The 27,965-nt window shown below is 43.7% G+C and overlaps 1 protein-coding gene across 6 annotated transcripts in view; it reads right to left on the bottom strand.

Moving 5' to 3' along the window:
* Window positions 1-27,958, bottom strand: part of PCNX1 (pecanex homolog 1 (Drosophila)) — a 159,472-nt gene extending 131,514 nt beyond the window's left edge. For all 6 annotated transcript variants that reach the window (XM_019519142.1, XM_019519141.1, XM_019519138.1 and 3 more), the window contains exons 1-3: window positions 27,762-27,958; window positions 16,121-16,329; window positions 3,172-3,277 (exon numbers count right to left, since the gene is read on the bottom strand). In XM_019519142.1, the coding sequence (XP_019374687.1) occupies window positions 3,172-3,277; window positions 16,121-16,329; window positions 27,762-27,914 (468 nt within the window). In that variant the 5' untranslated portion in view covers window positions 27,915-27,958. The remainder of the gene's footprint in view (window positions 1-3,171; window positions 3,278-16,120; window positions 16,330-27,761) is intronic.
* Between the last annotated feature and the right edge of the window lie 7 nt (window positions 27,959-27,965).

Consider the following 27,965-nt stretch of genomic DNA (forward strand, 5'->3'; position numbering starts at 1 on the left):
GGGCTGGGGGAGTAAGCAGGGGTGGGGCATGTGGGCCCTGCAGGGGCCATTTGGCCCCCTGTTGGGGGGCTGTAGCCCCTGGGGGGAACAGCAAAGTCCAATGGCTCATCCAGGGGTGCAGGGGGGCTCCCCACACCAGCTCCACACGTGAGGGGTGGCATAAGAGCAGCACCACTGTGAAGCCCCTGGCCCAGGGCTGGCCCTTGCAGCCTGGCCCATTCCAGCCCCATCAGTACAGTGCCCTGGGAGCTGTGAGCCATGAAGCTACCCTGCAACGGCACCCGCCACTCAAGGCAGCTGGTGCCCATGCTTCTGGAGCTGCAGTTGCCCTGGAAGCGGTGCGACGCCACGTGTGTCCTGCTGCTGGGTGGGCAGGAGGTACAGAGTAGCCCAGTGGTGCTGCTCCTGGGACACCTGCGGCTGGGCGCAAAGTTTAACAGCAGCCACCAATGCCAAGCTGCAATCTTGGCCGTGTCTGCACCCCTCTCCATCCTTCCTGCAGCTGCCCAGAGCCCATGGCCCCACGTTTTGGGGAGGGGGGGGAGGGGAGGGAGGCGGCTGAGCAGTAGAAATGGGTCTGGGTGTCAGCACAGTTAAGGTCTTGGAACCAATCCCTATTTGTTACATTGTAAAGTGGGTTCCCTTTATGCAAATTCAAGTTATACGCCATTTTCCAGGAATGCATATACAACATAAAGCGAGGAAAACCTGTACTGCTAGGAGCATGGTTGTACCCTGCTGCTAGAAATCTGTCTCATTTTGTCTCTATGTCCAAATTTGCTCACTGAATCCCATACACCACTACCAGCAAGGTCAAGAAGTCCCATTCCAGGCATAGCAATCAAGTCTTTTGTAAACTTCTCAAAATATACTTACAAACTGAACACCTGAAGCCTCATATTAAAACCTCAATCTTTATTTTCCAAGTCCAGGATCACCCCATCCAGTCATTTTATCATTTCCATGAACTTTTCCATCTTTGAACAGGATTTCTTTCCCCGCCCTACTATTTGGAATTCTACTCTCCAACTTCACCCCACTAGTGTATGGAAAGCTTCTTTAATTTACAGTGTGCATGGCATGAGTATTCAAAACCAAATGTATGCCCACTTTATCCTGTACATTTTATTCCTTAACTTAAATAGTTCTTTTCCCTCTTTTGTGCTTGCATTCCCATGTATTTCAAGCATAATCATATCCCTTTTCAACATGTTTTGCTCAACTAAACAAGTGAAACAATCTCCTCTCAAATTCTTCATTCCCTCTTCTCTGCACCTGTTTTAGTCTGAATTCCTCATTTTAAACCAGATGACCTAAACTCTACAACATGTTCTAAAGGAGGTCTCAGCAATGGCTCATACAAAAAGTACTAATACTTCATTCTCTCTACTAAAAATACCTTCTTACTCTATACAGCACAGAATTGCATTGTAGCAGAAAACCAGATCCATTATCATTACAATGCAGGAACATTCGCAGCTGAAGACAAGAAGAATGGTCCAAAGCACCATTTTTTTTTACTTTATCGTACTAAAAAGTCTTAAGCTAAGTCACATGGCTGTCAGCTGTTTTCTTCTGTAAAGCCTTAAGGTACTTTGGCTGAACCTGCAGAATTGGTGCACTGGCAACTGAAAGAAGTACTTCCTCCTTCCACATTTAGGCCATCGTTTAAACAGGACTCAGGTGTTTACTGAGCAGATAGGTCAGCAGAGGTTAGTTTGAAATCAGGCAGGGCAGGATGACACCTTAGAGACTAACTAATTCAGAGAGGTATGAGTATTGGTAGGCAAAAGACTCACTTCTTCAGATGCCTACTTATTTCATCATAGATGGATAAATGCTCATGCCTCTCTGACCCAGCTAGTCTCTAAAGGTGCCAACCAGCCCTACCTTCTGCCTGTCAGGTGTTTACTATATCTTTGTCTTCTTAATACTACAGCTTCCATCACTGAGAAATATCAACTCCAATTATGCCAGCAAGGGGAGCCCTTAATCCCCTTCCTCCTCCCATTTACTTTAGCATAGGTGTGTCAAACTTACCTTGCACCTCAGGTCAGATTCAGACCTGAAGGGAAATCATTGCTGCAGCAGATATGGCCCGAGGCACAAGGTGAGCGTGACCCTGTGCAGATATGGCCCGAGGCACAAAGTGAGCATGACCCTATGCTCAGTAACAACTAACAAGAGATCTTATAAGTTCTGTTATACAAGGAACATACAAACAATCTTATATAGAAAACCTGCAAGCATAGACATTTACTGGAGGAGAGGGTTTAAAACAAAGAAGCACACTTCCAGCTACCAGGGAATACCATAAGTGTGTAATGCAGCTACATTAAAAACCATGGAATTATTTTTATTTCACCCCTTCCAAACAAGCTACAACCCATAACTGGGGCTCTAGAACAGGCCTTCTAGAAGCAAATAAATTTAGCATCTTTCCAGGTGCACCAAATTTTCTTAGCACTCTTGACTAAAGTGCAACACAGTACTATCATCAAGAGTAAATGTCTATTAAAAATCCAGTCAGCATGGCAAGAAACAGCCACACAAAGGCAGCAATGCAGGCATTCACTAAGATTAAACAGCAGCTTCTCCATAACAACACTATGTAAATGACTAAGAGGGTTAAATTGAACATCCAAACATTAGGCAGGAAGTATCAAAACAAAATAAGACAAAGCAAACAAACTAAAAACAAAAAAGGAAGCAAGCAAACAAACAAAAACCAAACTGTCAAGTCAACCAAAAGCCCCATAGTGAGAAATGGTAAAAGCTAATGAAGTAGTAAGGAAAGAAACACATTAGATCATAAGCCATAATGCACTGAAGAAATAATTTAAAATGACAAAGTAAAGAGAAAACCCAAAAAGAACAAGGCCAGAGTGTGCTGAGGCTTTTATTTTAATGGCTCACAGGAAACACAGAGGTAGTGACCAGAGCTCAAACAGGGTAGCTCCATGCCCTGAAACCTCACATAAGGACAGCACTTGCTGTCACCTTGCTGCTGGCACAGCCCATCACCAGCTGCAGCAGCAACTATTTTTGCCCTCCCTCACCTCCCCCAAGGGCAGGACTTGGGGTTAGTGCCCCAGTCATCACCCCTACCCCCACCTAGTTACATTATAGTGGTGATGCAGTAACAACAGCTGGAAGAGCTCTAATACCTACCTGGTTGTTTGGATCTACTCCAGCATAAGAATTACGAGAACTGCAACCAACAGGGGGGGTGGCTTCTCGGATGAACTCTGACATTTCAATCCCTCCACCAGGGTCACTTAAAAAAAAAAGTTGAAAACAACATATTTTTAAAACCATTATTCTCATTACTGCCAATAATTCAGAGACAACAATTTCAAACCTTAATTCAATGCACTTGAATCAGTTCTCACACGTGACTGGAAGGCATACAAGAAACATTCATTTTATAGGGTTTCTACTTTCTTTTTAGATATGAAAACTTCATCTAAATTGCACACATCAGGTTGATGCTGAAGAAATTAACACAAAATGCTGTTTTGGAATGCTTGGCCCCTGTAAGCTGACACAAGCAGCCATGAAGCAATTTCCCAGTCACTAGGGAATTTCTAAGGCCACTGTGGAGAATCAGTAGATTAAGAGATAGTTTTATTTTTACTACCTCATGCACACTTTATCTGTCCTTCAGGTTATCCAATTAATACTACTTTGCCTGATTCCAGGAATTAAATCAAAGAAGAAAATCCACAGGAAATGCAACAATGGTAGACATAAGGCTCCTTGAAGAAACACCAGAAGAGCCTAAATTGAGAAATATACCCCATCTAGCTGAGAATGAGGTTGAACGAGTGGCTGAACACTACCCAAAGTAGCAGTGAAAACTGAGATAGGTTCAACATGCTTGGTCCAGAATGAGATGTTTTCTTTGCCAAAGAATGTTAGCTGGGCTCAGAAGAACTTACACAACTGGCAAAAAAGAAGTTTAAGATGCAAGGCCTTTTTTGCTCTATATTCTTTGAATAGTAAACAAACACGCTTTCTGTCTTTGCCTGTATAATCACAGGGTCCTGAAGGGCACCTATTACACATACCAAACTAAACAGGATAGGTATCATTAACTCAACAGCAACACGGAGAAGGGCGTAGTCCAGAGATCTAATCTAGGAAAACAGGACTATGTCGTTCCTTCCAGTTTGAGCTGGAAGAAACCCATGAGGAAGCAATGGAGAGGACTAAATAGGCCGAAGTGAGACTTGCCCTGTAGACAGTCACATACTAGGAAGGTGCAAACACAATGTATTCTGGCTACATTACACTGCTGCAATGGCTCACTGAGACTATGGAATGCAGTCCATGGAGGCATTTCAATTTACCCTTGAGACTAGAATGGTCCCCAGGCACATCAAGAGCTAACCCTCTTGTAACTGTAAGAGAGAGAAAAGCTTGGCAGGATAGGAATGAGGGCAAAAACATTTAAGGCAGAATACACTAGTCTCCTAAAAATATGAGCTGGTGAGATAATTATGTTCCGTCTCCAAGGATTTGAATAAGAATTGAACATAGTGACCATTTTGTTACGACTCAGCAGTGAGAAATGTACAAGCTCTTATTGCTCCATATAGCAGCAGTTAACATTTCCCAAGCTGCTATACTCCTGTTAATAGCAATGCTGGGACAGTGCCAGGAAAATTAAAAAGTAAAACATTGAATTCTAGCTCATTAACTTCACCAGCTTTAGCCAAATGGCAAATATTCCTCATATAAATGTTTTTGGAAATTTATGTACAGAACAACTGAAGAGTTTAAGCATTTTCTAGTTAACTGATTTTGTCTGTGTTACAGTTGCAGTTTTATTGATGTTAAAAAATGACCCTGATGACTACACAACTCCCTTTGCTCCCATCAAAGAGGTTACTTACAAATGCAACATGCAATTAAGCAGTCTTCATTAGTTCACAAGACATCTCAAAGTGTGACTTTTCAGATATTAGGTTGACTGAATTTAGCACAGCTTTTAAAAAGTGAATTAAAAATAGTTGCATGAGAAAGTTTACTCTACTAGATCCCCCCATAAGAGTTGTTCAAGAGCTACTGTACAGACTGTAGAAAAACCTGTTAAAGAATTGCTTGAGCTAAAAGATTAACTGAGGCTAGGAAAAAATATCAGATTGAAACGAGCAGACAAAAATGGACTTCTAAACTTAACTGCTGTCTCATAACGGATTTCAAAAGTCCTCAAAACTAAGACCTTCAATTTTACAGCCAATTATATTTTTACATTTGTGGTGTAATTTTAAATAGTGCAGCAATCAGTTCTTTCCACTTTATTTGCGGAGTTACAAGTATGTGAGATTAATAAATTCCCTCCTTCTCTGACTCTGTTTGGTCTCTGTGCCAGGAAAACTGAAAATGGTACCATCAGTACATGCATATCTAGCATACTAGAATTTCAGGATTAAAAAATGAGCCCATTATACTTTTCATAAATTAAACAGAATTTAGCATTTTAAATATTTTGCTGACATTTGCCACTCTTAATTCATGACAAATACTGAGTTCAAGCAGGGATAGTATAGTAGGGCATAGTTTCATAGTTAGTAGGGTCAGAAGGGACCTAAGCAGATCATCAAGTCCAACCCCCTGCCATGGCAGGAAAGAGTACTGGGGTCAAACGACCCCAGCAAGGTGATTGTCAAGCCTCGCCTTAAAGAACCCCAGGGTAGGAGCCAGCACCACTTCGCTTGGAAGTTGGTTCCAGATCCTAGCTGCCCCAACAGTGAAGTAGCACCTCCTGATGTCCAATCTGAATTTACTCTCTGCCAGCTTGTGACCGTTATTTTTAATCACTCCTGGTAGCGCTCGGGGGAACAGGGACTTCCCCAATGCCTGCTGGTCCCCTCTGACTAGTTTGTAACAGGCCACTAGATCCCCGCCCCTCGGCCTTTTCCTGTGGAGGCTGAACAGGTTCAGGTCCCGTAGCCTCTCCTCATAGGGCCTGCCCTGCTGCCCCCTGATCATGCGAGTGGCCCTCCTCTGGACCCTCCATGTCATCCACATCCCTCTTGAAGTGCGGTGCCCAGAACTGGATGCAGTACTCCAGCTGCGGCCTGACCAGTGTCGCACAGAGGGGGAGTATCGCCTCCCTGGACCTGCTTGAGATGCATCTGTGGATGCATGACAAGCTGCGGTTGGCCTTCCTGACTACGACCCCACGCTGTCGGCCCATATTCATCTTGGCATCAATGATGACTCCAAGATCCTTTTCTACCTCTGCACTGACAAGAAGGGAGTTCCCCAGCCTGTAGGTATGGTGCTGGTTCTTCCTCCCCAGGTGCATCACTTTGCACTTGTCAGAGTTGAATCCCATCCTATTCTCGTCTGCCCACCCTTGTAACCTGTTTAGGTCCGATTTCAGCCTATTCCTTCCTTCTAACATGCCCACGTCCCCCCACATCTTAGTGTCATCAGCAAATTTGAACAGGGTGCTTTTTACCCCCTCATCCAAGTCACTGATGAAGATGTTGAACAGTGCGGGCCCGAGGACTGAGCCCTGGGGGACCCCACTGCCCACATCCCTCCAGGTCAAAAATGACCTGTCCATCACCACTCTCTTGGTGTGGCCCTCCAGCCAGTTGGCGACCCATTTGACTGTGTAGGTGTTGACACCACAGTCCCCCAGTTTCTTAATGAGAACGGGGTGAGAGACAGTGTCAAAGGCCTTCTGAAAGTCCAGAAAAACTATATCCACTGCTACCCCTGCATCTAAGGATTTGGTGACCTGGTCGTAGAAGACCACCAGGTTGGTCTGACAGGACCTGCCTCTAATGAACCCGTGTTGGTTGTCCCTAAGTATTAACTCCCCCGCTGGCCCCTCATGGACATATGCCAGAATAATTCTCTCAAAAAGCTTACCTAGGATCGAGGTAAGACTAACTGCATGACTACTGCAGTCCAAACAAACATGAAAGCTTAGTAGGCAACCCTTGCATTATACATGTTATATAATAAACTACTTATTTAGAAAACATTTTAATAGGTTCTAATCTGGGTTTGCAGTTTTCAGTAACTTTTTCTGAATGTGAAATCCATCATTAAAGATGGGGATTTTAGCAGTTAATTTTTGGCATTTCTGACATAACTGTATGTGTCAAGGGAGAGCCTAAATGCTTTGGTGGCTTGTGTCCTAGAAATAAGATCTGGCTCATCAGAACCTGAAGCTAAGCCAACTAGAAATATGTTCTAGTCTCTAAAAAGTGGAGAGTGGAAGACAAACACTGCTATGTAAGCTAATTTCTTCTTATAATGGCATACTGCATTGCCTGAATAAAAGGCTTTTGAGGCCACTGAAAGACTTTAGTATACTGCTATTGTAACATAGCCACAAGGCAGACAGCTGGAAAGCAACATGTAAACTCTTTTAGTAGCGAGATCTCTAACTGTTACTCCACAGATCATGGAGCAACCTGAGCTCCAGTGAACAGCGTTGAAGATTTCTTAGGGCAGGTATTCCCAATTGATTGCTTCAATATTCTAGAAATATTCTCTATTCAATGACCAAACTTGTGGGGCTTTGAGACTTGGATATTAGAACTAACTCAAATATAGGCAGTCCTCAGATTTACAGCACAATTGGTTCCTGAAAACCACGTCTTAAGTTGAAACGTTGTAACTCGGAATTACTTTTCTCATAAGAAACAATGCTATAAATGTTATACCGGCAAAGACAGAAAGCATGTTTGTTCATTATAGTGAACAAACATGCCCCCCACCCCCATGTCATTTCCTCTCCCCCTCGGGACTCTTCCAATTCGCACACATTTCTCTTAAAATGTAGTACCCAAAACTGGACACAGCGCTCTAGGCAAGGTCTCACCAGTGCTGGAAAGAACGGAAGAATCATTTCCTTTGACTGGCAAATAACACTTCTCTTATTACACTCTATTATGGTATCAGCTTCTTTACAATATTACATTATTATTACATTACTATGTAACATAATTATTACATTACTAGCCAATTGCCCATCAAGAATGACGGGGGAGGGGGGACTGGGATGGAATGCTGCCACCTAACAGCCCCTGCTGCTGCTGTTCTGCCTCTTGCAGGGAGCAGGGTGGGGGAGCCAAGGCCTCGGCTCCCCCTCCCCCGGTCCGGTCCTCGGCACAGCTTCAGAATCACGGTGGTGCTCCCCCCCGCTTGGAGCACTCTGATTGGCTGTTTCAGTCAGCCAATCAAAGTGCGAATAAAGCATGACAGACAGACAGAGACAGACAGACTTACGCTTTTATAATATTAGAATTACATTAGCTGAGTATTCAGCTAACACTCCACTATAACTAGAGGTCTATCAAATGAGACGGCAGCTGGCCGATTTGATCGGCAGATCCCAGGTCCAGCCACCATTTTCACAGGTTGAACGTGATACCCCCCCAAATACACACACACACCCCACTCTGATTGGCTAAGGGACCCTGGCAGTCCCACCCCTCCCCACAGATTGTCAGGTGGCCCCAAAACACCACTTAAAATTGGTTAACGTTTTCCTTAAAGGCTTCTGCCCATTTAATCAGGGGATTAAGCCCATGGAAGCCATTAGTTGACAGGTTATTAAGCCATCTAAACAATTAAACTCTAAACTGAAATATCTTATTAAAATAAAGCTATGCACACTATGAATTGTAAGTAATACCAACTACACGCACTTTATTAAGCTCTAAATTGAAATCTTATGAAAATAAAGCTATACAGAACATGAATTATAACTAGGGGTGCACTGATAAAGATCTTCTTAGCCAATACCAGTAGCCAGTTATTAACCAGCCATATCGGTTGATACAGATCTGGTAAGTGATATTTAGTAATAAAGATTGTCAAACATGAGCTTTAGTTCAAGCACCTCCATCGCCATTTCTAAACACTGGGACACTGATACAGGTGACATAGTGGCACATTAATTAGAGACGCTCTGGAGTGCTGCCAGCCTGCAAGGGGAAACTCACCATTTCCTATGTTTTTCTCCTTTAAAGAAGAATTCATGAATTCATGAAATTCTGTGCATCTCACAGCAATGGGTATGGGATGCCCCAGCTGACCTCAGAAATCATGATTCTGCCAGATCTGCAGCCCCACAGAACCCCTGAAACCTGCTTGTGGCCCCTCAGGGGGCCACGCGCGGACTGTCAGTTGAGAACCTCTGCTCTAAAGAATCTGCTGCACCATCCAGTTTGGTGTTACCCACACATTTTCTAAGTGTACAGGAGACTAGGTTTCTGGATGGGGGTTGGGCCATATCCCCCCCTTCTCCCTGTTGGGGCTCAGCCACACCTTCCCCACATGGGGCCTGGGTTGCAGCCCAGCCACACTCCTTTCTCCCCCTCCCCCCCTCACCCCTTATAGGTTTGGGCCATGTCCCATTCCTTCTACATAGGTCAAGCTCCTTTCACCTGCAAGGCTGTGTTGGGGCCAACTGGCCCTCCACTCCAAGTGGCTAAATGGTGCCTGCCTAGGCACTGGATCATGAACACTAGCTGGATCTGGCCTACAGATGAACCAATCATTCCTACTCGGGCCTGCAGGGCAAAAAGGTTGAGCACCGCTATATAAGGGACCTTTTGTTCTGGGCTTTACTTGGCAGGATTAAGCCACAGAACAGGCAAGGTGCCTTCAACTTAGAGACAGCCCTCTCAACTAGTAAAGAAGGCAAGGAAGGATGGTATGGGTATATACTAGTAGGTAAGGGAAAAAGTCATAAATGCCTATAAATTGTTTCCCAGTTTGAAGGCCATACTAGGTTTTAAAAAGAATTGTAATTACATTGCAACTCCAAGTACAGACTGTGTAATGGAATATATACAGGTTGCTTATTTTGAACTTTCTGAAACATCAAAAGAAATGCTTCGCACCAATCTGCACTGCAATTTCATGTCACTGCATCAGCCTCTAGGCTTGAGGATGTTACAGTCAAGGCACCCAAGGCAAGCCTAACCATTTTAGCTTAAGACCATGGTTTTCAAAGAGGGGTATAGGGCAGTTTTCCCAGAGGTACATGTCTAATTTTTAATAAGGAGAGTGAGGATTCCGATTCTAAAAATGCAACCAATGTGCATAACACAGGTAGGTCAATTTGCAATAACAAGCTTTGACCACATTCTCTGCAGTACCACCTGTAATCTTATGCCTATTCTGTTACTTCTGCTCTGTTATTGCTTAAGTCTACTTTTTTTTCTTGCAGCTCAGCACTGCAAATGGTGCTCCAAGAGGTGAAACCCTTCTCTCATCCTTGTATACCACTGCTGTCTATCTGCAGCCAGACATTTCCAGATGTCTGTTAGTATCCTGTTCTGAACTAGATGGAACATCAAAAGGTCCACAATATGCTTTTTGGCTGGCCACACTTCCACTGACTTCATTCCAGTTCTCCATATAGTAGCTTCCTAAGCACACGCCCCTTAGTATTTGGCTAGCCAGGTCATGCACAACAGTACTGCCCTTCATTATCAATGCTGCAATAACCAGCTCATTGCAGCACTTCTAAATTGGCTGATGAAATCCTGTGACCCACAAGCAGGTATGGAGGAAGTGTTGGTGGTCTCTCTCCAGCAGTCAGAAATGTCAGTGGTGTCCAGGTTCCACACCCATAAAGCAAATGAACAAGAGCCACAGAATAATAAACCTTAGCCTTCACGGAGGCCTTCTTTCATAGCTGAGTCCAGACCTACCTAATCAGTTTGCCAAAAACTGCATTTGTTTTCAGGATATAACAACTCCCTCATCAACACTAAATCAATCTGTTAGCATACTGCCCAGGCATAAAAGCTCAGTTACAGGATATCACTTTCCATAGGCATATAGTACAGACAGACTGCAACTCTATCCAGTGGCAGTCACTACATAACCATAAATTAACTGCAAGTTCTAGAGGTATTTGCACCCAACCCTGTACAAACAGCAAAACAACACTTGCAAGTTTTATTTGGACTGAGCCACTGATGCCATCACCCACAAAGAGTAAACCACAAAGCAACTGCAAAGTAGCTGAGGGGCAAATGTCAAAGTTGTTTGCAATTTTACATGATTGTATGGTGTTCCCGAAGTGAAGAATATTGCAAGTGCTTCCTCCAAAAATGCTGCATAAACAGAGTAAACAAAATTGGATCTGGTTTCACTCTAACGAAGACAGAAAAAGGTTTGGGCAGCTTGAAGGAACACATGGCAGAATAAGGATTGGCACTTATCTGATACAGGAACACAAAGAGCTTCTCAGGAGACCCAAGGCTTCCCAGCAGGCTCTAAAGAGCTGGACTGACTGTTGTACCCCGAATTTTCTTGATGTCAATGAAAAACATGGAGACTACAATGCTTATCATGATTGCTCTCGTTGATCTGTCACACAACAAAAATCATGTCCACCATTCCCCAATCATGCTCTAAAGCTGTCCTGGGACTCTAGGAGCTTGCACGTAACATGAGTAAAAGCACAGAAGCCAAGGAGTGTCCAAGCCAGTATTTTATTTAATAGTTACAACGCATGCCTCTTCCCCCTTGTAAATCTTAACTAAGGTCACATATTTGATCTCGAGGGACAACACCCTCCTCCCAGGTTTGAAAGAAAGGCTTTGTAGATAGACTGTGTCACGACTATGAACCCTAGCCTAGAGGTTTCTTTTCACTTGTTACTGACCTTTTTGATGGACAGGCCTGCGTCCTTCAGTAACCTGAAAAACTATGCTGGGAAGAGCTTAAGCTGCTAGTAGGGCCACCCATGTTGGACAGATTTGGAAGCAGAGGTAATCAATCCACAACAGTAGAGTCTATTTTTTTCATAGGGTGGCTATCCGTAGCAATTGCCAATGTGGCCCATGTCTTCCAAATGGTTAAAAACCATCATGTCAATGGCAAGACAACAGATGAGCCCACACATGGAAGTCACTCATGGTAAAAGTGACAGACAAACCTGTTTGAGTTAATGACATCTAAGGCACTAACTAGCACAGGGATTGGCAACTCCCAGTACACGTGACCATTTCCCTCAGCACGCCACAGCTGGTCCAAGCTCCAAGCAGCTGACACCAGCCATGGAACCTGGGCTGCTGGCAGCAAGTGGCCGAGAGGCTGTAAAAGCAACTGGCCTGCCGCCTGCTGCAGCTGCCCATAGCCTGGGCCAGCTGTGGTAGGCAGCCAGGAGGCTGCAAACAGCTGTGCCAGGCTCTGCAGCCCTGGCAGCAGTTCTGTGGCTGCACATGTGCTTCTGGATGGGCAGTGGGGGAGAGGCTAGGGTTGTGTTGCCCCAAGCCCCTTCCTAGCTGTACACCTGGAGGTGCACGCACAGCCACCACCACCACGGAGCTGATGCCGGAACTATGGAGCCCTGTGCAACTGTTTGCAGCTTCCTGACTGCCTGCCACAGCCAGCCTGCTGCATCAAACTCTGGTACCCTGACACTGGCTCCATGGCAGCAGCAGGTGCACGCACGCCCCAGCACATGGCAAGGAAGGGGCCAGGGCAGCACAACTGCAGCCCTTTCTCTGCTGTCCACTTGGCAGTGTGTATACACTCACTGCCAGCAATACGGATCTGGCCCCTCATGACTCCCCCACTTCTGGCTGCCAAATCAAGGCGTGGGCAAAGGTTGAGTTGTTTTTGGCACTCCGGCCAGAAATGTTGCCAACCCCTGCACAAGCACAATGGAGTGCAGTTCTCTTGTAACAGGGAGATGTGATGCCCACCACTACGAAACTGTCATGTTTAGCCTTGTTAGTCTGAAGTCAAATAGAAGGCAAGGTAGATTTGCACTCAACTAACGAAAGTAGATTTTTTTTACATATATATATATATATATATATATATATATGAAAAGCTGTGAACAGTAAGTGATGAAGTAAGCTTCTCCTCACAAAAGCTTGTGTTGTTTAAAAAACCCAACACTTAAGAATGGATCAACAGGTTCGAATTACACAATCAATAAGGATATATTGGGTTTTTTGGGGGAGAACTAAGGAACAGCCAGCTTTCTCTTAGTCCTGGCCAACAGAGTGTACTGACCAAACTAATGAAAGACATAGGTTTCAACAGGGCAGTAGTCCTCTGGTTTTATAAGTTAGAAGCACCCTTCTGTAACTTTTGTGAAACAAGAGGCACCCCACTTCAAAAGTGGATTCATTTATGACAGCGATTACTTGCTTGAAGAGGGGCAAGGAAGGAGAAGCAGCCAGCAGGGAAGAGTATGTTTTGCAATGTGTAGGAGGAAGAGGAACAGCTAGTAGGGAAGAGCATGCACTTACTCCCCTCATCTCCTCACTCCCTAGCACCTTCGAAGGCTGTCAAGGAACCAGCTAAGTCACCACAGTTGAGAATCACTGCAATAAGGCACTGTTTATTCTGATCTTGAACCACCACCAGAAAGAGTTCCCCCAACACACACAGTGTATTCATTGCTCTTAAAGAAGTGCAGCTAGAGAGGCTTGCAGTAGCAATTCTTAACCACTTCAACTTACTTAGTCATATGCTTCTAGCATCCATTTTTTAATTCCACTCCCCCTTCAAGCATACCCCCCCACCAAAATATATATATATTTCTAGATATAAACAAAGATGACACTCAAGTCATGCACAACTACCACACAAAAGAATCCATAGGATTCTCTAGAATTCATTAAAATTGTCTATTTCTAGGTTTCACATACATATTTTGCTAGCCTCACTACACCAGAGTGGGCAAAATATGACCCACCAAATGATTTAATCTGGCCTGTGGCAGGTCTCTTGGCCCTGCCTAGCACAGGCACAGGAGGCAGCCCAGGCAGTGGCATGTGTGGCTGGTCCCACCAGGCCTGGGGATGGAGATGCCACCTGGCACAACCCACCTTATCCCCACATACAGCTCTGGGGCACACTGGGAGTCGTCTCCAGGGCCAGGCAGCAGCAATGCAGGAGTCAGACTTAGTTTCCCAGCAGCCCCTGCTGCTGCTAGTCAGGAGCAGGTGCATGCCCCACTGCTGCCAGACAGACTGGCCCAGCCCTCCTGGGATCGCAAAGCAGTGACAACGTGGGGCCCAGTCCCAGAGCACAGCCATGATCTGCTCTCTGCATGTCCCTGCATTGGGCAATGGAATCACAGGACAGGAAACTGGCATCCATCACAGAGATGAACAGGGAGTGGATCATGGCTCTGCCCTGGGACCTGGCTCTGTGCTGTCACTGCCCTGTGATCCCAGCCACCCATCCTGCTCCCAGACACTGTTCCCTGCCTTCCCGTGGCCCCATCCCATCTGGCCAGCCGAGTGCACCTTGCCACTGGGGTCCTGGGCTGGTCTCCATGGAGACCCTGCTCACCCAACTCCATTCAGTGCCCCTAGTGGTGGGTGCAGGGTGGACAGGCCTGGGGCCAAATAGGATAAACTGGCATCTTCCTAGCCACCACCCCCCTCACCAGGAGGTGTAAACAGCTGACAGGGGGCCTAAGCCAGGTCAGCATCTCCCCCACCTCCTTCCAGCTCTCAAGAACTCACCAAAACTCCTTAAGTGGCCCTCCAGTCAAAATAAAATAAAGATGTTCCTTTAAAAACAAGAGGATTCAAATGTTATTTGTCTTTGGGGGTCTGAAAAAAATTAACTGTGTGGTGGAGATGAAGGAGATTTCAATGAAGCTCATAACACTTACATAGTCTTTTGCTGTGTTGGCCTTGACAAACACTCAAATATTTGCCTTTTTCCTCTGATGGTTTTGTCCAGGCAATGGTGATACAAATAGGCTATCAATAACATCTAGACCTAAGAAAAAGAAAAACCTTTTCTTCTGCATGGTCTCTGACTTTAGGATTACCATTCCTGATATGCTCTTCCCTATGGACCATCTTTGTGGGTTTGGGGCCCAATTAGGCTATTCCAGGTATACTGGATAATCAAAGTAGTCCAGTTCGCCACAGAAGGCAAACTTTAAGCATCAGGTCATAAGGTTCTGTTTCAGTACCAACAGACCCTTCATTTCCCAAAACTCTGCAAGACCGACCATAAAGCACGTACTTTTCATAGAATCACAGGACTGAATGGGACCTCTCAAGGGTCATCTAATTTATCACCCTGCACAAAGGATATGCTGTCTTTAAGCCATCCCAAACAACAGCTCATCCAGCTCCTTGAGAACCACCAATGAAAACCAGCAATTTCCATAACCAGTTGCTCCACTGCCCTACTATTCTGACAGTCAAGAAATTTCCCACCCCCCTTAGACTTAATCAAAATCTGTTTTTCTGTAATTTAAACATATCTGTTTATGTCCTGCCCTCAAGGCAAGCAAAAACACTTATTCTCACTCTTCTACATAGCAGCCTTTCACGTATTTGAAAACTGCTGTCATATTCTGACCCCCGCCCCAACCTTTAATCTTCTTTTCCCAAAGCTGAACATAACTAGTTCTCTTTTGACACACAGCTTGCACTTTAACCCTTTCATCTTTGTCACTTGCCTCTGGACCCTCTTCAATTTAGCTGCATCCTTCTTAGAATGAAAAGCCCAGAACTATACTTAACACTCCAGCTGAGATCTAACCAGTGCCAAAGAAACCAACTCCCATATTTTACATATTACACTCCTGTTAATACAGCTCAGAATTATATATATAAAAACAGCATCATGTTGCTGAGTCATGTTCCGTCTGTGATCTACCAAAACCCCCAGATGCTTCTCAGCAATGCTACTGCCTAGGCAACCATCTCCCATTCCATATTTATGCATTTGATTCCCCTCCCCTCCAATTCGCTCAATAAGATTTGCCTTTGGCAAATTCCAAAAATGCAAGACAGAATGAGGGGTCTTTATAGGCAAAGTTGTAACAGTCAGTGCTGATAGAAGGAGAAGCAACATGAGCCACTGTTAACCAGAGAGCTATAACATCAAACATCCTGAGGTGAACAGTTCCAAAGGAACAAGTTGCAGTACGCTCGCTAATGTTTGTACAATCAAATGATGCATGTGTTTATTCATTCAATATTTCCAAGAAAAACATACCCAATGCATCCAGGTTAAAAAAAGGAAAAGCTTTGATAATTTCAGCAACTTTGTGAAGAGCCATCTATATGATTTGGGAGCCCCAGTCCAAGTATCACTGAAAAACTGATCACATAAGTAACTGAAACTCTCTTACCTGGGCCCATTGCTATCCTTTCTCCTGGTAGATGCACTGCCTTGTCCTGACTTTGCTCCTTTGTCCATACGTTCATTGGCATTCCTCTCCACAATCTCCCCCTCATCCAGCGCTCTATGCAATCGGTAGTTCACCATCTTCAGAACAATGAAGAGAGCTGCTATCACTGGACAATAGACTGCAACTATCACCATGGAAGAAGGAAAGGCCTTTCAAAAGAAAAAAAGAAAAAGAAAATGAAGCAGGAAGACAAGCTTTTAGAAACTAATACTTCCAAGCACATATACAATTGATTAGAATTAGCAGCTTTTGTTGTGTATTGAAAAAACAGACAATTTCCCAAAACAAACATAAGAAAATTTATGTAAAATAGCAACATGTATGACTCGTTCCAAGGGGGAGGGGGAGCGAGAAGCCATGTTAGGCAAAAAGAAAAAGCAGGGTGGCACCTTATAGCTTATAGGCCAACTCATTCTGAGAGGCATAAGCTTCTGCAGGGTACAGTCTACTTCATCAAATGTATCTGACAGAGTAGACTATAGCTTAAGGAAGATCATGCCTCTCTGACTGAGTTAATCTATAAAGGTGCCACCGCCCCCTGCCTTGTTCCAGTTAGTTGTGTCAAACCTAATACAGTTCTAAGGCAAGGGAAAACAAAGAAGGCATAACTGGACCATGCTAGAAAATACAGCATACAGAGCAGCACACTGTGCTGACACAAAGAACTACATTAAGAAGCCCAAATAACTCTTCTACATTTGCTACATGGTAAGCATCATGCACATATAAAGGTAGTAGAGTTGGATCTTTGGAAGCATACCATTTCCATACCACACTCGGCCCTTCTACCCAGCTGTAATCAAAAACACCAAAAAGAAGGACCAAGCATACCAACAGTAGACATGGAGCACTAAATAAAATGACTTGAAGACTAAGAAGCAAGGTGCCACAATGAGTTTGTTTTAGGGTTTTTTTGTTGGTTTTTTTTTAACTTTAGATCAGTGATTCTCAGCCAGGGTGCCATGGCACCCTGGGGTATCTTGAGATATACTTTCAAAAGTATTGCAGTATGCCATAAAACACTGGCACTGAGTAGGTTTGCAAACATGCTTCACAAGATAAACCCAGAGACTTCAAATATTAATTCACAGTTGCGGTCTCCCTGAGCTCTTTGCAACAGAAAAACTGTTCCATTAATTTTTCGGTAGTCAACAGAGAGTGAAAACTGAGTGCCCTCAAGTCTAAAAAGGTCAAAAACTACTGATCTAGATGGTCTTAGACTTGATTTGTCATCTTAAGAGCTACTCCCACATAATAATCACCCAAACCAAACATGTTTTTCTTGCCCATGCAAAAAGATTCACTGGTTGATGTCATATGACCTAGACACCTGAGCCTCACCCAGAGCTAATCTAGAAGATTGCAGGCTACAATTTGATACAAAAGTAGCAACACAACAAAGGTGACCTGCAAAGGATTGTTTAAGTGAGCTCACACTCCATCCTTTTTAATATGAGGAAAATAACTCAGAAATTTATTAGCTTGATTTAACCTTGGAAGTACCAAAAAGTATCAGAACTTCAGAGTTTGCTAAAAGACCTCAGGAATTTCTGTTTTAAACTCTGACACTTCAATAGAGGAGCAAAAGTACTAAATCTTTAACCAGCTCCATTTACCCAAACCGTTAATCTCTGATAATCAAACAATTTAGAGACTGACTGGCAAATCTGTCCTCTTCCCGACTGCTTATCTTCACTCTTGGCCCCTTTCATTATTACCCAAGTCAACAGAATCTTTCAGCCTGAAGAAGGCCTCAGTTACTAACCAAGCTATATAGCAGGTAAAAACCAAAACATCCCCACCCCTAAAGCAGCATGAAATGCACAAGTCCAGCTTTTCTCTCTGTACAAGGTGCCTCTGCACCATTTACATCATAGTTGCTGTGGGCAAGCTCTACAACACTAAACCAAAGGTGTTAAACTTATCCAATCCAAAGGACCAGATGAGTGGTGTGGGGCTGATCTAGCACATCACACCATTGCCATACCTGTACTAACCTTTTAGTCTTTTCAGACTGCAACCACCTCTGTTTTATCCTTTAGTCATAACTTCTTATTAGCAGGATGATTAAAAAATTCTCATCTCATTTTACATGTTATACATTTCAAAACCTATGTTTTTGGTAAGTACATAATGACAAAGTCAAGGAATTCTCATCATCACAACAGGAGCCAGCAAAGCTCCCTGACTTCCCACAACTAGGAACTGTCCAGTTTGGTGAAGAGGCAAGGAGCAATGGCTGCTGCTTCTCTCACCCCCCAGTTTACAGGACAGGCAAGAGGTGGTGAAGCTGGCTTCCACATCTTCTCAAGGTGAGCACAACCCAGTCTCAGGAAGGTAGAGAGCCTTTCCCCTGGCTCCATTCCTCTTGGTTCCCAGGAGAACGTAAACTAGGGGAAAGTGTAGAGACTTTCAGTCTCCCAGAAGGAGCAATTTAACCCTGGTTGTTAAATATGGCCACTCCAGGTGGTTCTCTCTCACCTGGAGTGGCCATATTTGCACCAGGAGAAAAAACCTGAATATCTGTGCACTTTCAGTTTCTACCAGCAGAATGGCGATTGTCCCAATAGAAACTGTACATATATACCCAGTCTATCTTTAAACACTGAATGAAAGAGCAGGACTGAAGGTTATAAACTAGAAAACTTTCAGAGACGTGCTGGATAATATCAACTGTATGACACATTTTACCTCACCTTCCTTTAAAAGAAACTGCTACACATACAGCAAACAACAAATGGTAGTCCTCACTTCAAAATGTAGTTTAAAAGTACTCCTTACTAACTCATGACGTGTGGATGGGAAGGGGGTGGGGGAGGGAGGATGTGACAAATATTGTACTGATCCAGGGGATCCATGAATAGATGCCATGTACTATAAATATTTACTTTCTGATTATTTTAAAGCAAGCAGGGTGCCCAATGTTTTGCCCTGTTGTCTCTAGCAAAGAGAGAGAAAAACAAGCAAAGTCTGTAGTACGGCATTCAGAAGGGAGATTGCTTGTTACCATTCCTTCACAAACTCATTAAAAAAGATTAGTCTCTTAAAGCTGTCTTGAAGAAAAGTAATACAGTTTTTAAGTCAACTCCTACAATGCAGTTAAATGGGAATGGGTACTCATGGGCTAAGCTACACCATGTGTAATTTAAAACAGGACATCAATCCACCTGAGAGGGAATCGAACAGTATTCTACAAAGATACTCAAACGATCCACTGTTATGCACTCAAAAACCAAGATAATACTAGGTTGAAGATAAGGGCAGCCTAGTGTGCGATTCTTCTAAAGGACAAGAGAATTTTTCCCCACCTACTTTAGGCCCTTACCTCTCTACTGCATTCTCCTGTGTGCCTATAGAGCTTCTATCAACACAGTCCTCTCCAGTGCACTCTTTTTATGTCCTTGGTCCCACTGGCCAAAGGCAAATAAAAAAAAATAGCCCAAAAAGCTGGGTCCCAACACTAATGTTTATTATGTACCCATACGCAAGATGCTCAATTTGCATACCTTGTTTTCCTTTCCTTTTCATGAAAAGACTGAAGTAGACCATGAATATAACAAAGTTAGTTTCCTGCTCGACTTGTGCATAACAATTTTAAAAGAAAATACCTTTCAAGAAGGTGAATTAGTTTTGCTTCTTTTCCTGAAATACCTTCCTCTCTCTGTATGGTGTGTTTCAGTTTTAAAAACAAAAAGAGCTTAAACAAGAGAACAAAATAACTTATAAAACCAAGAATTGTGTGTGCAATTAAATAGAATAGCCTTTCAATGTCCACCAGCTGACAAGCAGATTCAACAGGCACCTGACTAGACCTCTTATGTGTATACCATGATCCAGAGAATCAACGGTTGCCAACTCAAGAGGAACATAACTGAGTCACAGATAGAAGTTTTTTAGTGTCCTGAAAGCAACACTTTTGAGGCCAGCTATAAAAAATGGTTGAGAGAAAGAAGTAATCAGAATCACAGAATTTCAATGGACCTCTAGGGTCATCTAGTGATTCCTAGTCCAATAAGCTGTATGAACACGGGATGTGCTAATTCCTAAACCATGCGAAACAAATGCTTCCTGTTCCTGAAAATGTTCAACTAAAAAAATTTTACAACATTCCTGGGTAGTCTGTTCCATTGTCCCACTGTCCTGATGCTCAGGAAGTTTTCAGAGATGCAATCTAAATCTGCTTTGCTAGAATTTAACCCCATTGCTTTGTCCCCTGTCATCTGAAGCAAGAGAACAGTTGTTCCCCCTCTTCTTTACAGCAGCCTTTCAGCTATTTCAAAACTGCTATCATGTTTCTCCCCACTCCAATCTTTTTCTCTAAAGGAAATGCATCTAGTTCCCTGAACCCTTTCTCATACCAATTGCATTCCAACTCTAGCAACGTTTGTTGTTTGGTTTTGCATCTAGTTTCCCTACATCCTTCCCAAAATGCTGAGCCCAGAATGGTCCAAAACACTCCAGCTAAGGCCTACCCAGTGCCAAGTATAGTGGTACTACCACCTCCCCTGCTCTGCATACCGTGCTGTTTAATGCAGTTCAAAATTGCAACTGGGGGTGCGGGGAGAGGGCTGTGTAGCTGAATCATGTTGCTGACTCATGCTGAGCTTGTAATCCATCTGAAACCACAGATCCTTTTCATCAGGTACTACTGCCCATCATCTCCCATTCTGGTTTTGTATTTTCTTTTCTAGGTGTACCCCCACACTCCAAGATGAATGACTTACATTTGTCTCTGTTGCAGATCATTCAGTTGTCCACAGCTCAGTTCTACAAAATATCAACTACCCTTCAAAGCATTTACAATCCTTCTCACTTTGACAAAGAAGCTCTCTACTCCTGCATTCAAGTACCTCCTCCAACTCAGCAATTGGGACAAGCGCAACCCCAGAAGTACTTCTAGTCCCTCCAGATCTGAAGAGGTCTCTGCAGTATTCTTTTACAAAATATCACTGTATTTATTTGCATACCCCATGCTCCCCTTAAGACATGCACCCTGTGTTAGGAAGGTGGAATCAAGGGAAAAAAATTCTTTTAACCAAACTATTTTTGTACAAAGCATACAGACCAACTTTCAATGGCTAATTTTAAAGGGGAAAGGCAAGTGAGGTATATGAATAAATAAAGTACAACTTGAATATTTCACACTCCCCATTTAATATATAGTTAAGCACTCCCAACTCTCTAGCAAATAATCTATCATACTGACTGCTCTTTTGCATATCCAGTGAAAGCAGGTGAAGTAAGGGTAGTCAGAACTTCATACCAACAGATAATTAATCAGGTAAACAGATACAAGCTTTTCTTATTTACATACTATACAATGATTATACTGATTCCATAAGAATAAAAAGGTTTCAATTGGAGCAAGATGTGGTATAATTTCTTTCTAAGCATTCAAGGCGGAATAAACAGAAGACTAAATTAGTATCTTTTAAATTTTTCTAAATAGCTATACTCTTCACTTGTACGTAAAGTTAGCATTTTATGGATGGGAAACAGGAGTTCTCAGCACCACGTCTTCAGTCTAATGTTAGAAATGTTAGGCTAGTTTTTCCTTAAAAACAACCAACCTAAATTAAATTACTGCTATCATAATCATCATGAGGCTTCTATCAAGGTAAGCCACCTTGTGAGTGTCAGGGTTTTTGTTTAGTTATAGCACAGGATCTCACACACTGTGATACTGCAACCCTGTAAAATACTATAAAATGTAAGAAATTCCCCCATGATTAATGCTATTGATTAAAGCCAGGGGTTTTCAACCTTTTTTGGTTGGTGTTCTCCAGTAGCTGGTCGAGAAGTCCCACAGCTGGTCAATGAGCAGCCAGGGGGGATCCCCTGTGTGGCCATGTGGAGCACAGCACAGCAGCAAAAGTGGAAGTGCTGGGAAGGGAAGGGAAGTTTGCGACCTCCTTTTAAGTTGCTCACAATCCACCAGGGGGTCACAACCCACAGTTTGAGAACCCCTGAGTTACAGTAAATAGTTTACCAAGTATCTTTCTATCGAGCGTATCTCTGACTTCCTGAAAAAAGTTTTGGAAGCCCTTGAAAAACATTGCTAGTGCCTGCACAAGACTTATACCAATTTCTGCTTAAGTACACCCAGAAAAATCAGTCAAAGGAATAAAAGTCTTAGCATCAGGATCCAAACGGAAACATACTTAGTTTTCTTTTCTGAATGAAGGAATAACCAATGTAAGCATTTATAGCACCCAATAACACTAAACATTTTCAGCGAGGAAGAAAGATCCAGACTGGAATGAGATGAAGATAAAGACTCCTATTTCAACACAACCTATTAGTAACAAATACACTCTATTTTTGTTTCTGGTAAAGCACAGAGGCTGCTAATCACATGTATAACTTGTAGCTATTACACCAGGCAACTCTTAAAATATGCATTATACTATTATGTATAAATGACTACCTAATATTAATTAAAACCATGATTGATAGATTAACATGGCAAAATTCTTCTTGCACACAAGCTACATTTGCCCCTAAATTCTGATCTACAAAAATACCTGTTACTTTAAGCTCTTCCCAAAAAGCCTGACAGACATGTACCTCCAATGCTACAAACACCCTACCTGGGTCCATCTCCAGAGTAACCCTCAGATTTCTGACTGGCATCTAAACATCTGGGAAGACTAGAGACATAAAGGTTTAGGGTGGGGGAAAAATTTTTCAGGGGAGGGAGTAAGAAAAAAAATTTGAAGTTTTTCCAGGAAGTTTATATCTTTAGCAAGAACATTCTTTAAGTCAGGTGTGCTAAAGATCCAGTCTTCACGACAGATTTACCCTGAAAAGCCCCATCATCTGACCCCTTGGTGCTGGCCCTGGGTCTGACACCCACAGGCCACATGCAGGGCATGCTGGACTAGCACCATGCATGGGGCTCAGGAACCATACCAGGACCCCTCCCTCCCCTTACCCTCATTTCAGATCTGTCAGCCACATGCCAGGCAGGATGGGATAGAGCAGGTGGTGGCTCCAGCATCTAGCCTCCAGAACCCAGTTCCATGCCAGCTCCAGCATCCAGCCTGTGGGATCAACTGAGTTCAATATTCCTGCTTTAAATGATCAGTAAATGTCATTTAGAGGATAAAGTCAGAAGGAAGCTGCTTCAACAGAGGGCTGATCAGCATCTAGGTTTCTTGGTTATTATGATCATGCAATAGTACCCCTTTAAGAGTCTTGCCATGAAAACACTATCCTACATTAAGCTACATTTACATGACCCACACATGGCCATTGGTGTATATTAAGTGGTGCTCAACCTTTTGGCTCTGTGGGCCAAGAGTGGCATGGGCCCAGCCCCATGCATTGCCTCCACCCGGCTCCATGTGCTACCTCCACTTGCGTTTAGTGAGAGGCCCAAAGGCCCTATGACAAGATGACCTGGGGCCGGATCTGGCCCACAGGTTGAGCACCCTTGGTGTATATAATCCACCATTACCTGAACTGAAGTAAATTAATGAAACCTAACCAACCATGACAGACATGAATACATTCTGTAAACATGTGCCACACTTCAAAATAATGGGTCAAATCCTGGTACTATTGAAAGCCAGTGGCAAGATTTCCATTAATTATGCCTTATCCTGTTTCACCCCATTTTGTGTTGCACATCTAGGGAAGAAGGGTTACACTAATTTAGAGTTTCCTTTTACTGAATTAAACCTGTATATTATAGCATTCATCTCAGGAGCTAGGAATCTTTAAGCTATACTCTTCATTCAGCCAATAACCTACTGCATGATTCTGGACAAGTTGCATTTCATTTTGTATTCTAGTTTCCCCCACCCCTTCCCCGACTTCTTTAAATTATTAAAAAAAAACCCCAAAAACCCTCTTTTCAGTGCAAGAACTGTTACATAGAAGATGTATAGCTCAACTAACAAATGGGGCCTTGCTATTAGTTGCAACTTCTGTATGTAATTTATAGCTGTGCTTAGAAGTTTTGCATTAAATTAAGCTGCCAAGCAAAATGTCTGAAAGTTCAGAAATTACACATTTATGATTGCTCATGCGATATTAAATTTGTACTCCCCTGTTCATCCAGCTGCACCCTGACTGAAAAGAATCCTAAAGAAGAAATAATATATTTTCATGCAATTGGAGATTATGCTAAGAAGGCTTGTCTTATTTCAGCCATACATTAAATCTGATATTTCACAGCTTTCCAATGCCTGAGTTTGGGTTTTACATGTAAAAACTAAACCACAAATATTATTTAAATTGCAATTTTCTTTTAAAATTTAAAAAACAGATTATTAACAAATGTATAGCCTATCATTAGTAGTTTTCTGGCTCCTGCACTTTCACTTGGGTGCAGGGGACCCACCTTTTCTCTTTCAGGAGTCAGAAAAGCTCCTGACCATGCACTCACTACCTGACTTCAAACTAAACACAGCTACCCACCTCACTGCCCACAGGGGAGTAGGACTGCTGCAGAGGCCAACCAGGCTCTCCTCCTCCACACACCTGTGTATGTATGGTATTACTGCCTCAAGCAATACTCCCAAAAAGGTGACAAGTGGCATGCAGGATCTAAGATGCAAGACCCCACAAAATCAATACTAATCCAAGTCTATTTGCTGCCTCATTTGCAGGTATTTGAAGTGACCAAGTCTCTGCATGTCTAGAAACAGAAACTGCTAACAGCCAATGTTAAGCCGATAGGAAGAAGTGACAGAGAGAATTTGGGGTACAGTTCTTAGGTACCAGAGGTGTATTTGAACAACAAAACACAAGCCAATCACTACAAAATAAGTTCTTAAAATGTCTTATCCTTAACTCCCAGAGATCAAGCTGCCTCAACACTTTGGATAACACTTTATTATTGTAGGGTATTTTGGAAACAATTCCCAATTACTGCTACGCCAATACAGTAAAACTAGTAATAATTTGTTCCTAAAATTCTCTATGGTGTGGAAGGCCTCAGTGGTTAAAGAAATTAAACAAAGACTTCAGGTACTGGGAGCCCTTAGGGTTTTTAAATTATGAAAGCTGGATCCCAGTAATCATAAGTTTGCAGCTAGTTTAGCAATCCCCTTCTACACATTACGAACCACATTCTAAAAAAGTAATCTGGCTTCCTCCAAAGATAAGCAACAAATGTTGCTTAATTGTGCAATTCCTGCAATGGCACGGTCCTTGAATGCCAACAATAAACAATGGTTTGAGAAAGAGACATTAAGGAATAAGATGACCATAGTGGGTCTGCCTGTTTGGCTTATGTCTAGACAACACAAACAGCAAAGGGTGGAAAGAGGAACAACAGCCAAACATGATTCAATCTGCTTTAACTTGTGACTAATCTTCCTACTTATTCTCAGGAAAGCTGGCACTTGCTGTTGCATCTTTAGCTTGTCCAAGGCTATGAAGCAAGAGAATTTTTCTCTAATGACCTCAAAAAAACAGCTTGTTTTTTTCCTCTGGATTTCCCTCCTCCCAGTTTCCCCTGCCCCCGCCCCTCCACCCCTTGATGCCACAGCGCATAGCAACAGACTAACAAAAAGAATGCTTAAGTTTATTCCAATGCAAAGGCTCTTAATAAATAAATCACTACTAGTCCGTCCCAGCATTAGACAGAAGTGACACTCTGGGTCCAAAAGTTCTTAGAGAAAATAAGGCAGACATGGTTCTTTGGGTAAATAAGGAAATAAAATAGAGAAAATAAGACACGTACAGGATGGAAAGAAATCTATTCTGTTTCCTGCATGCACAGTATTTTGCAGCTTATCACAAAGTTTATGGTTAGTCCTCTCAGCAGGACACTATAATTTAGTGTCACGTTGTATATCCTAACTGGATATACAAAAATTACCATAAAAAATGCAGACCAGCACATGCGCTATTAAACTATACTTCAGCAGGAGACACTAATGATCGATCTTCTTGCCCCCTGACACAATCTTCCCCTGGCCAGAAAGTCCCCCCTCCCCCCCAGTCTTTACATAAATATGCATTTAATTAGAAACCGGGTGCAACTGCTCATCTACTGCATGTACTGTAACTCTCCCCCTCAAGAAAGGGGCTATTGGGCATCATCTTCCTGTTTCCTTGCTAGTAGTTTATTACCACTTCCAAAGTATATTACACTGCAGAAGAGATGGTAAACTTGCAAGGTTTTGATCTTAACCTCTTACATTTTTCCTCAACCCCAAGCATTTCATAACATTTTCCAATTACTTACATTAAGACTACCCTCTTCCTCCCAAACTACCTTACTTATTAATTAAAGCAGCAGCCTGACCTATGAGTTTTGGATCTCCTGCAGTTGGAAATGCTTGCAGAGCAATTCCCTGAGGACTCGCTCACTAATCCACATACATTTTTTACAAGTCAGCTGATGCTTTAAGTTGTCAAATCATCTGGATCTGGTGGGCTTGTGAATTAGATTAGACTATGACAATCTGAGACTGATCGCATCATTCCTAGAATGACTGCATTGTACTACTGCTGAGAAATTTGTGAGCTGAAAAATTAATTTCCATTTCATGGATGACATATTAGTTAGAACATGATGCTGAAAAACAGAAGTGAATAATGCGTAACGGAAAGCTACCCACCAGTCCTTCCCCCTGCAGATAATTATACTGAAATGTAGAAATCTTTTAAAACAGGAGAAAAGCACGTGCACGCACAGGCATGTAAACAGAATGGACAAGATGCGTGTAGGAAATTTTTTAAAAAAATGAAGTTTCTGGATTGGAAAAGAATCAGTTTGTCAAAGCCCTAACATCAAGCAAGATGCCAAGTGTGAAAGACACCTTTAGTAGCCAGTTACGTTTCTCCAGAACTTGTCCCTCCACCCAAATGGTCTCAAGTTACCAAAACCCTTCTCTTGCTGCTAAAACACAATCTGGACATAAGAACGACAGCTGGCACACTGCCAAGTGGCAGGTCAGTGGCCCTTAGGCTAACCCCCCTGAAATAGACTCTCTATTCTCAAAAAGCAGCCAATTCTGGGCAATGAGAAGGGGCAGGACAGGCACTTCCCGCTCAGCCCAAGGAACCCATGGCCGCATCAGGCAGGGACCGAAAGCTGTGGCAAGCACAACAGACTCCTACGCAACTCTCTGTCAACATGGCTTGGAGCAGCGTTTCTCAACCCGGGGGTCGCAACCCCAAAGCGGGTCGCAAGAGTATATGAAAGGGTTGTGAACAAACTTTAAAAATGGAGTCCCCTTTAAAGAAGAAAAACATGGGAAACCGCAGCTTTTCCCTTGCAGCCTGGCAGAGTTCCAGCCTGCGAGGGGCTGCCTGGGGCCTCCCAATGCTCGCCCAGCCCACACACTGGGGACAGGGGCAGTGGAGCCAGACTGGCCACGGATGTTTACAAATGGGTCCTGGTCCTAGAAGTGTTGGGAACCCCCGTCAGAGCAGCGGGCAGGGGATGGCAGTCCCTCACCCCGCTCCCCAGGCAGACCCGCGGGGATGCAGCGGCTGCTACAAGGTCAGCCAAGGGGGCTGGACGCGGCCGCGACTCCCCCCGGGCTCCTGGGCCCCAGGCCCGCTGCCGGCGACACCCGGGCACTTGCTCGGAGCGGCGAAGGCCCGAGCCGGCGCTCACCATGTAGAGGGTGAAGGGGAAGCCGAGCAGGAAGAGCCACAGGTAGAGGTGCAGCGCGTTGACGCCCGCGCCCTGGTGCGGGTCCTGGTACCAGCCGCCGCTCAGCGCCGCCCACACGCCTTGGCGCAGGATCTGCAGCACCTGGGAGCCCATGGCTGCCCCGCGCCGCGCCCCGCCGCCGCCCGCTCTACCCACCCGGCCGCG

This window comes from Gavialis gangeticus, unplaced genomic scaffold (genome assembly GCF_001723915.1).
Source record: "Gavialis gangeticus isolate Ggan-Ray unplaced genomic scaffold, GavGan_comp1, whole genome shotgun sequence".
Lineage (NCBI taxonomy): Eukaryota > Metazoa > Chordata > Crocodylia > Gavialidae > Gavialis > Gavialis gangeticus.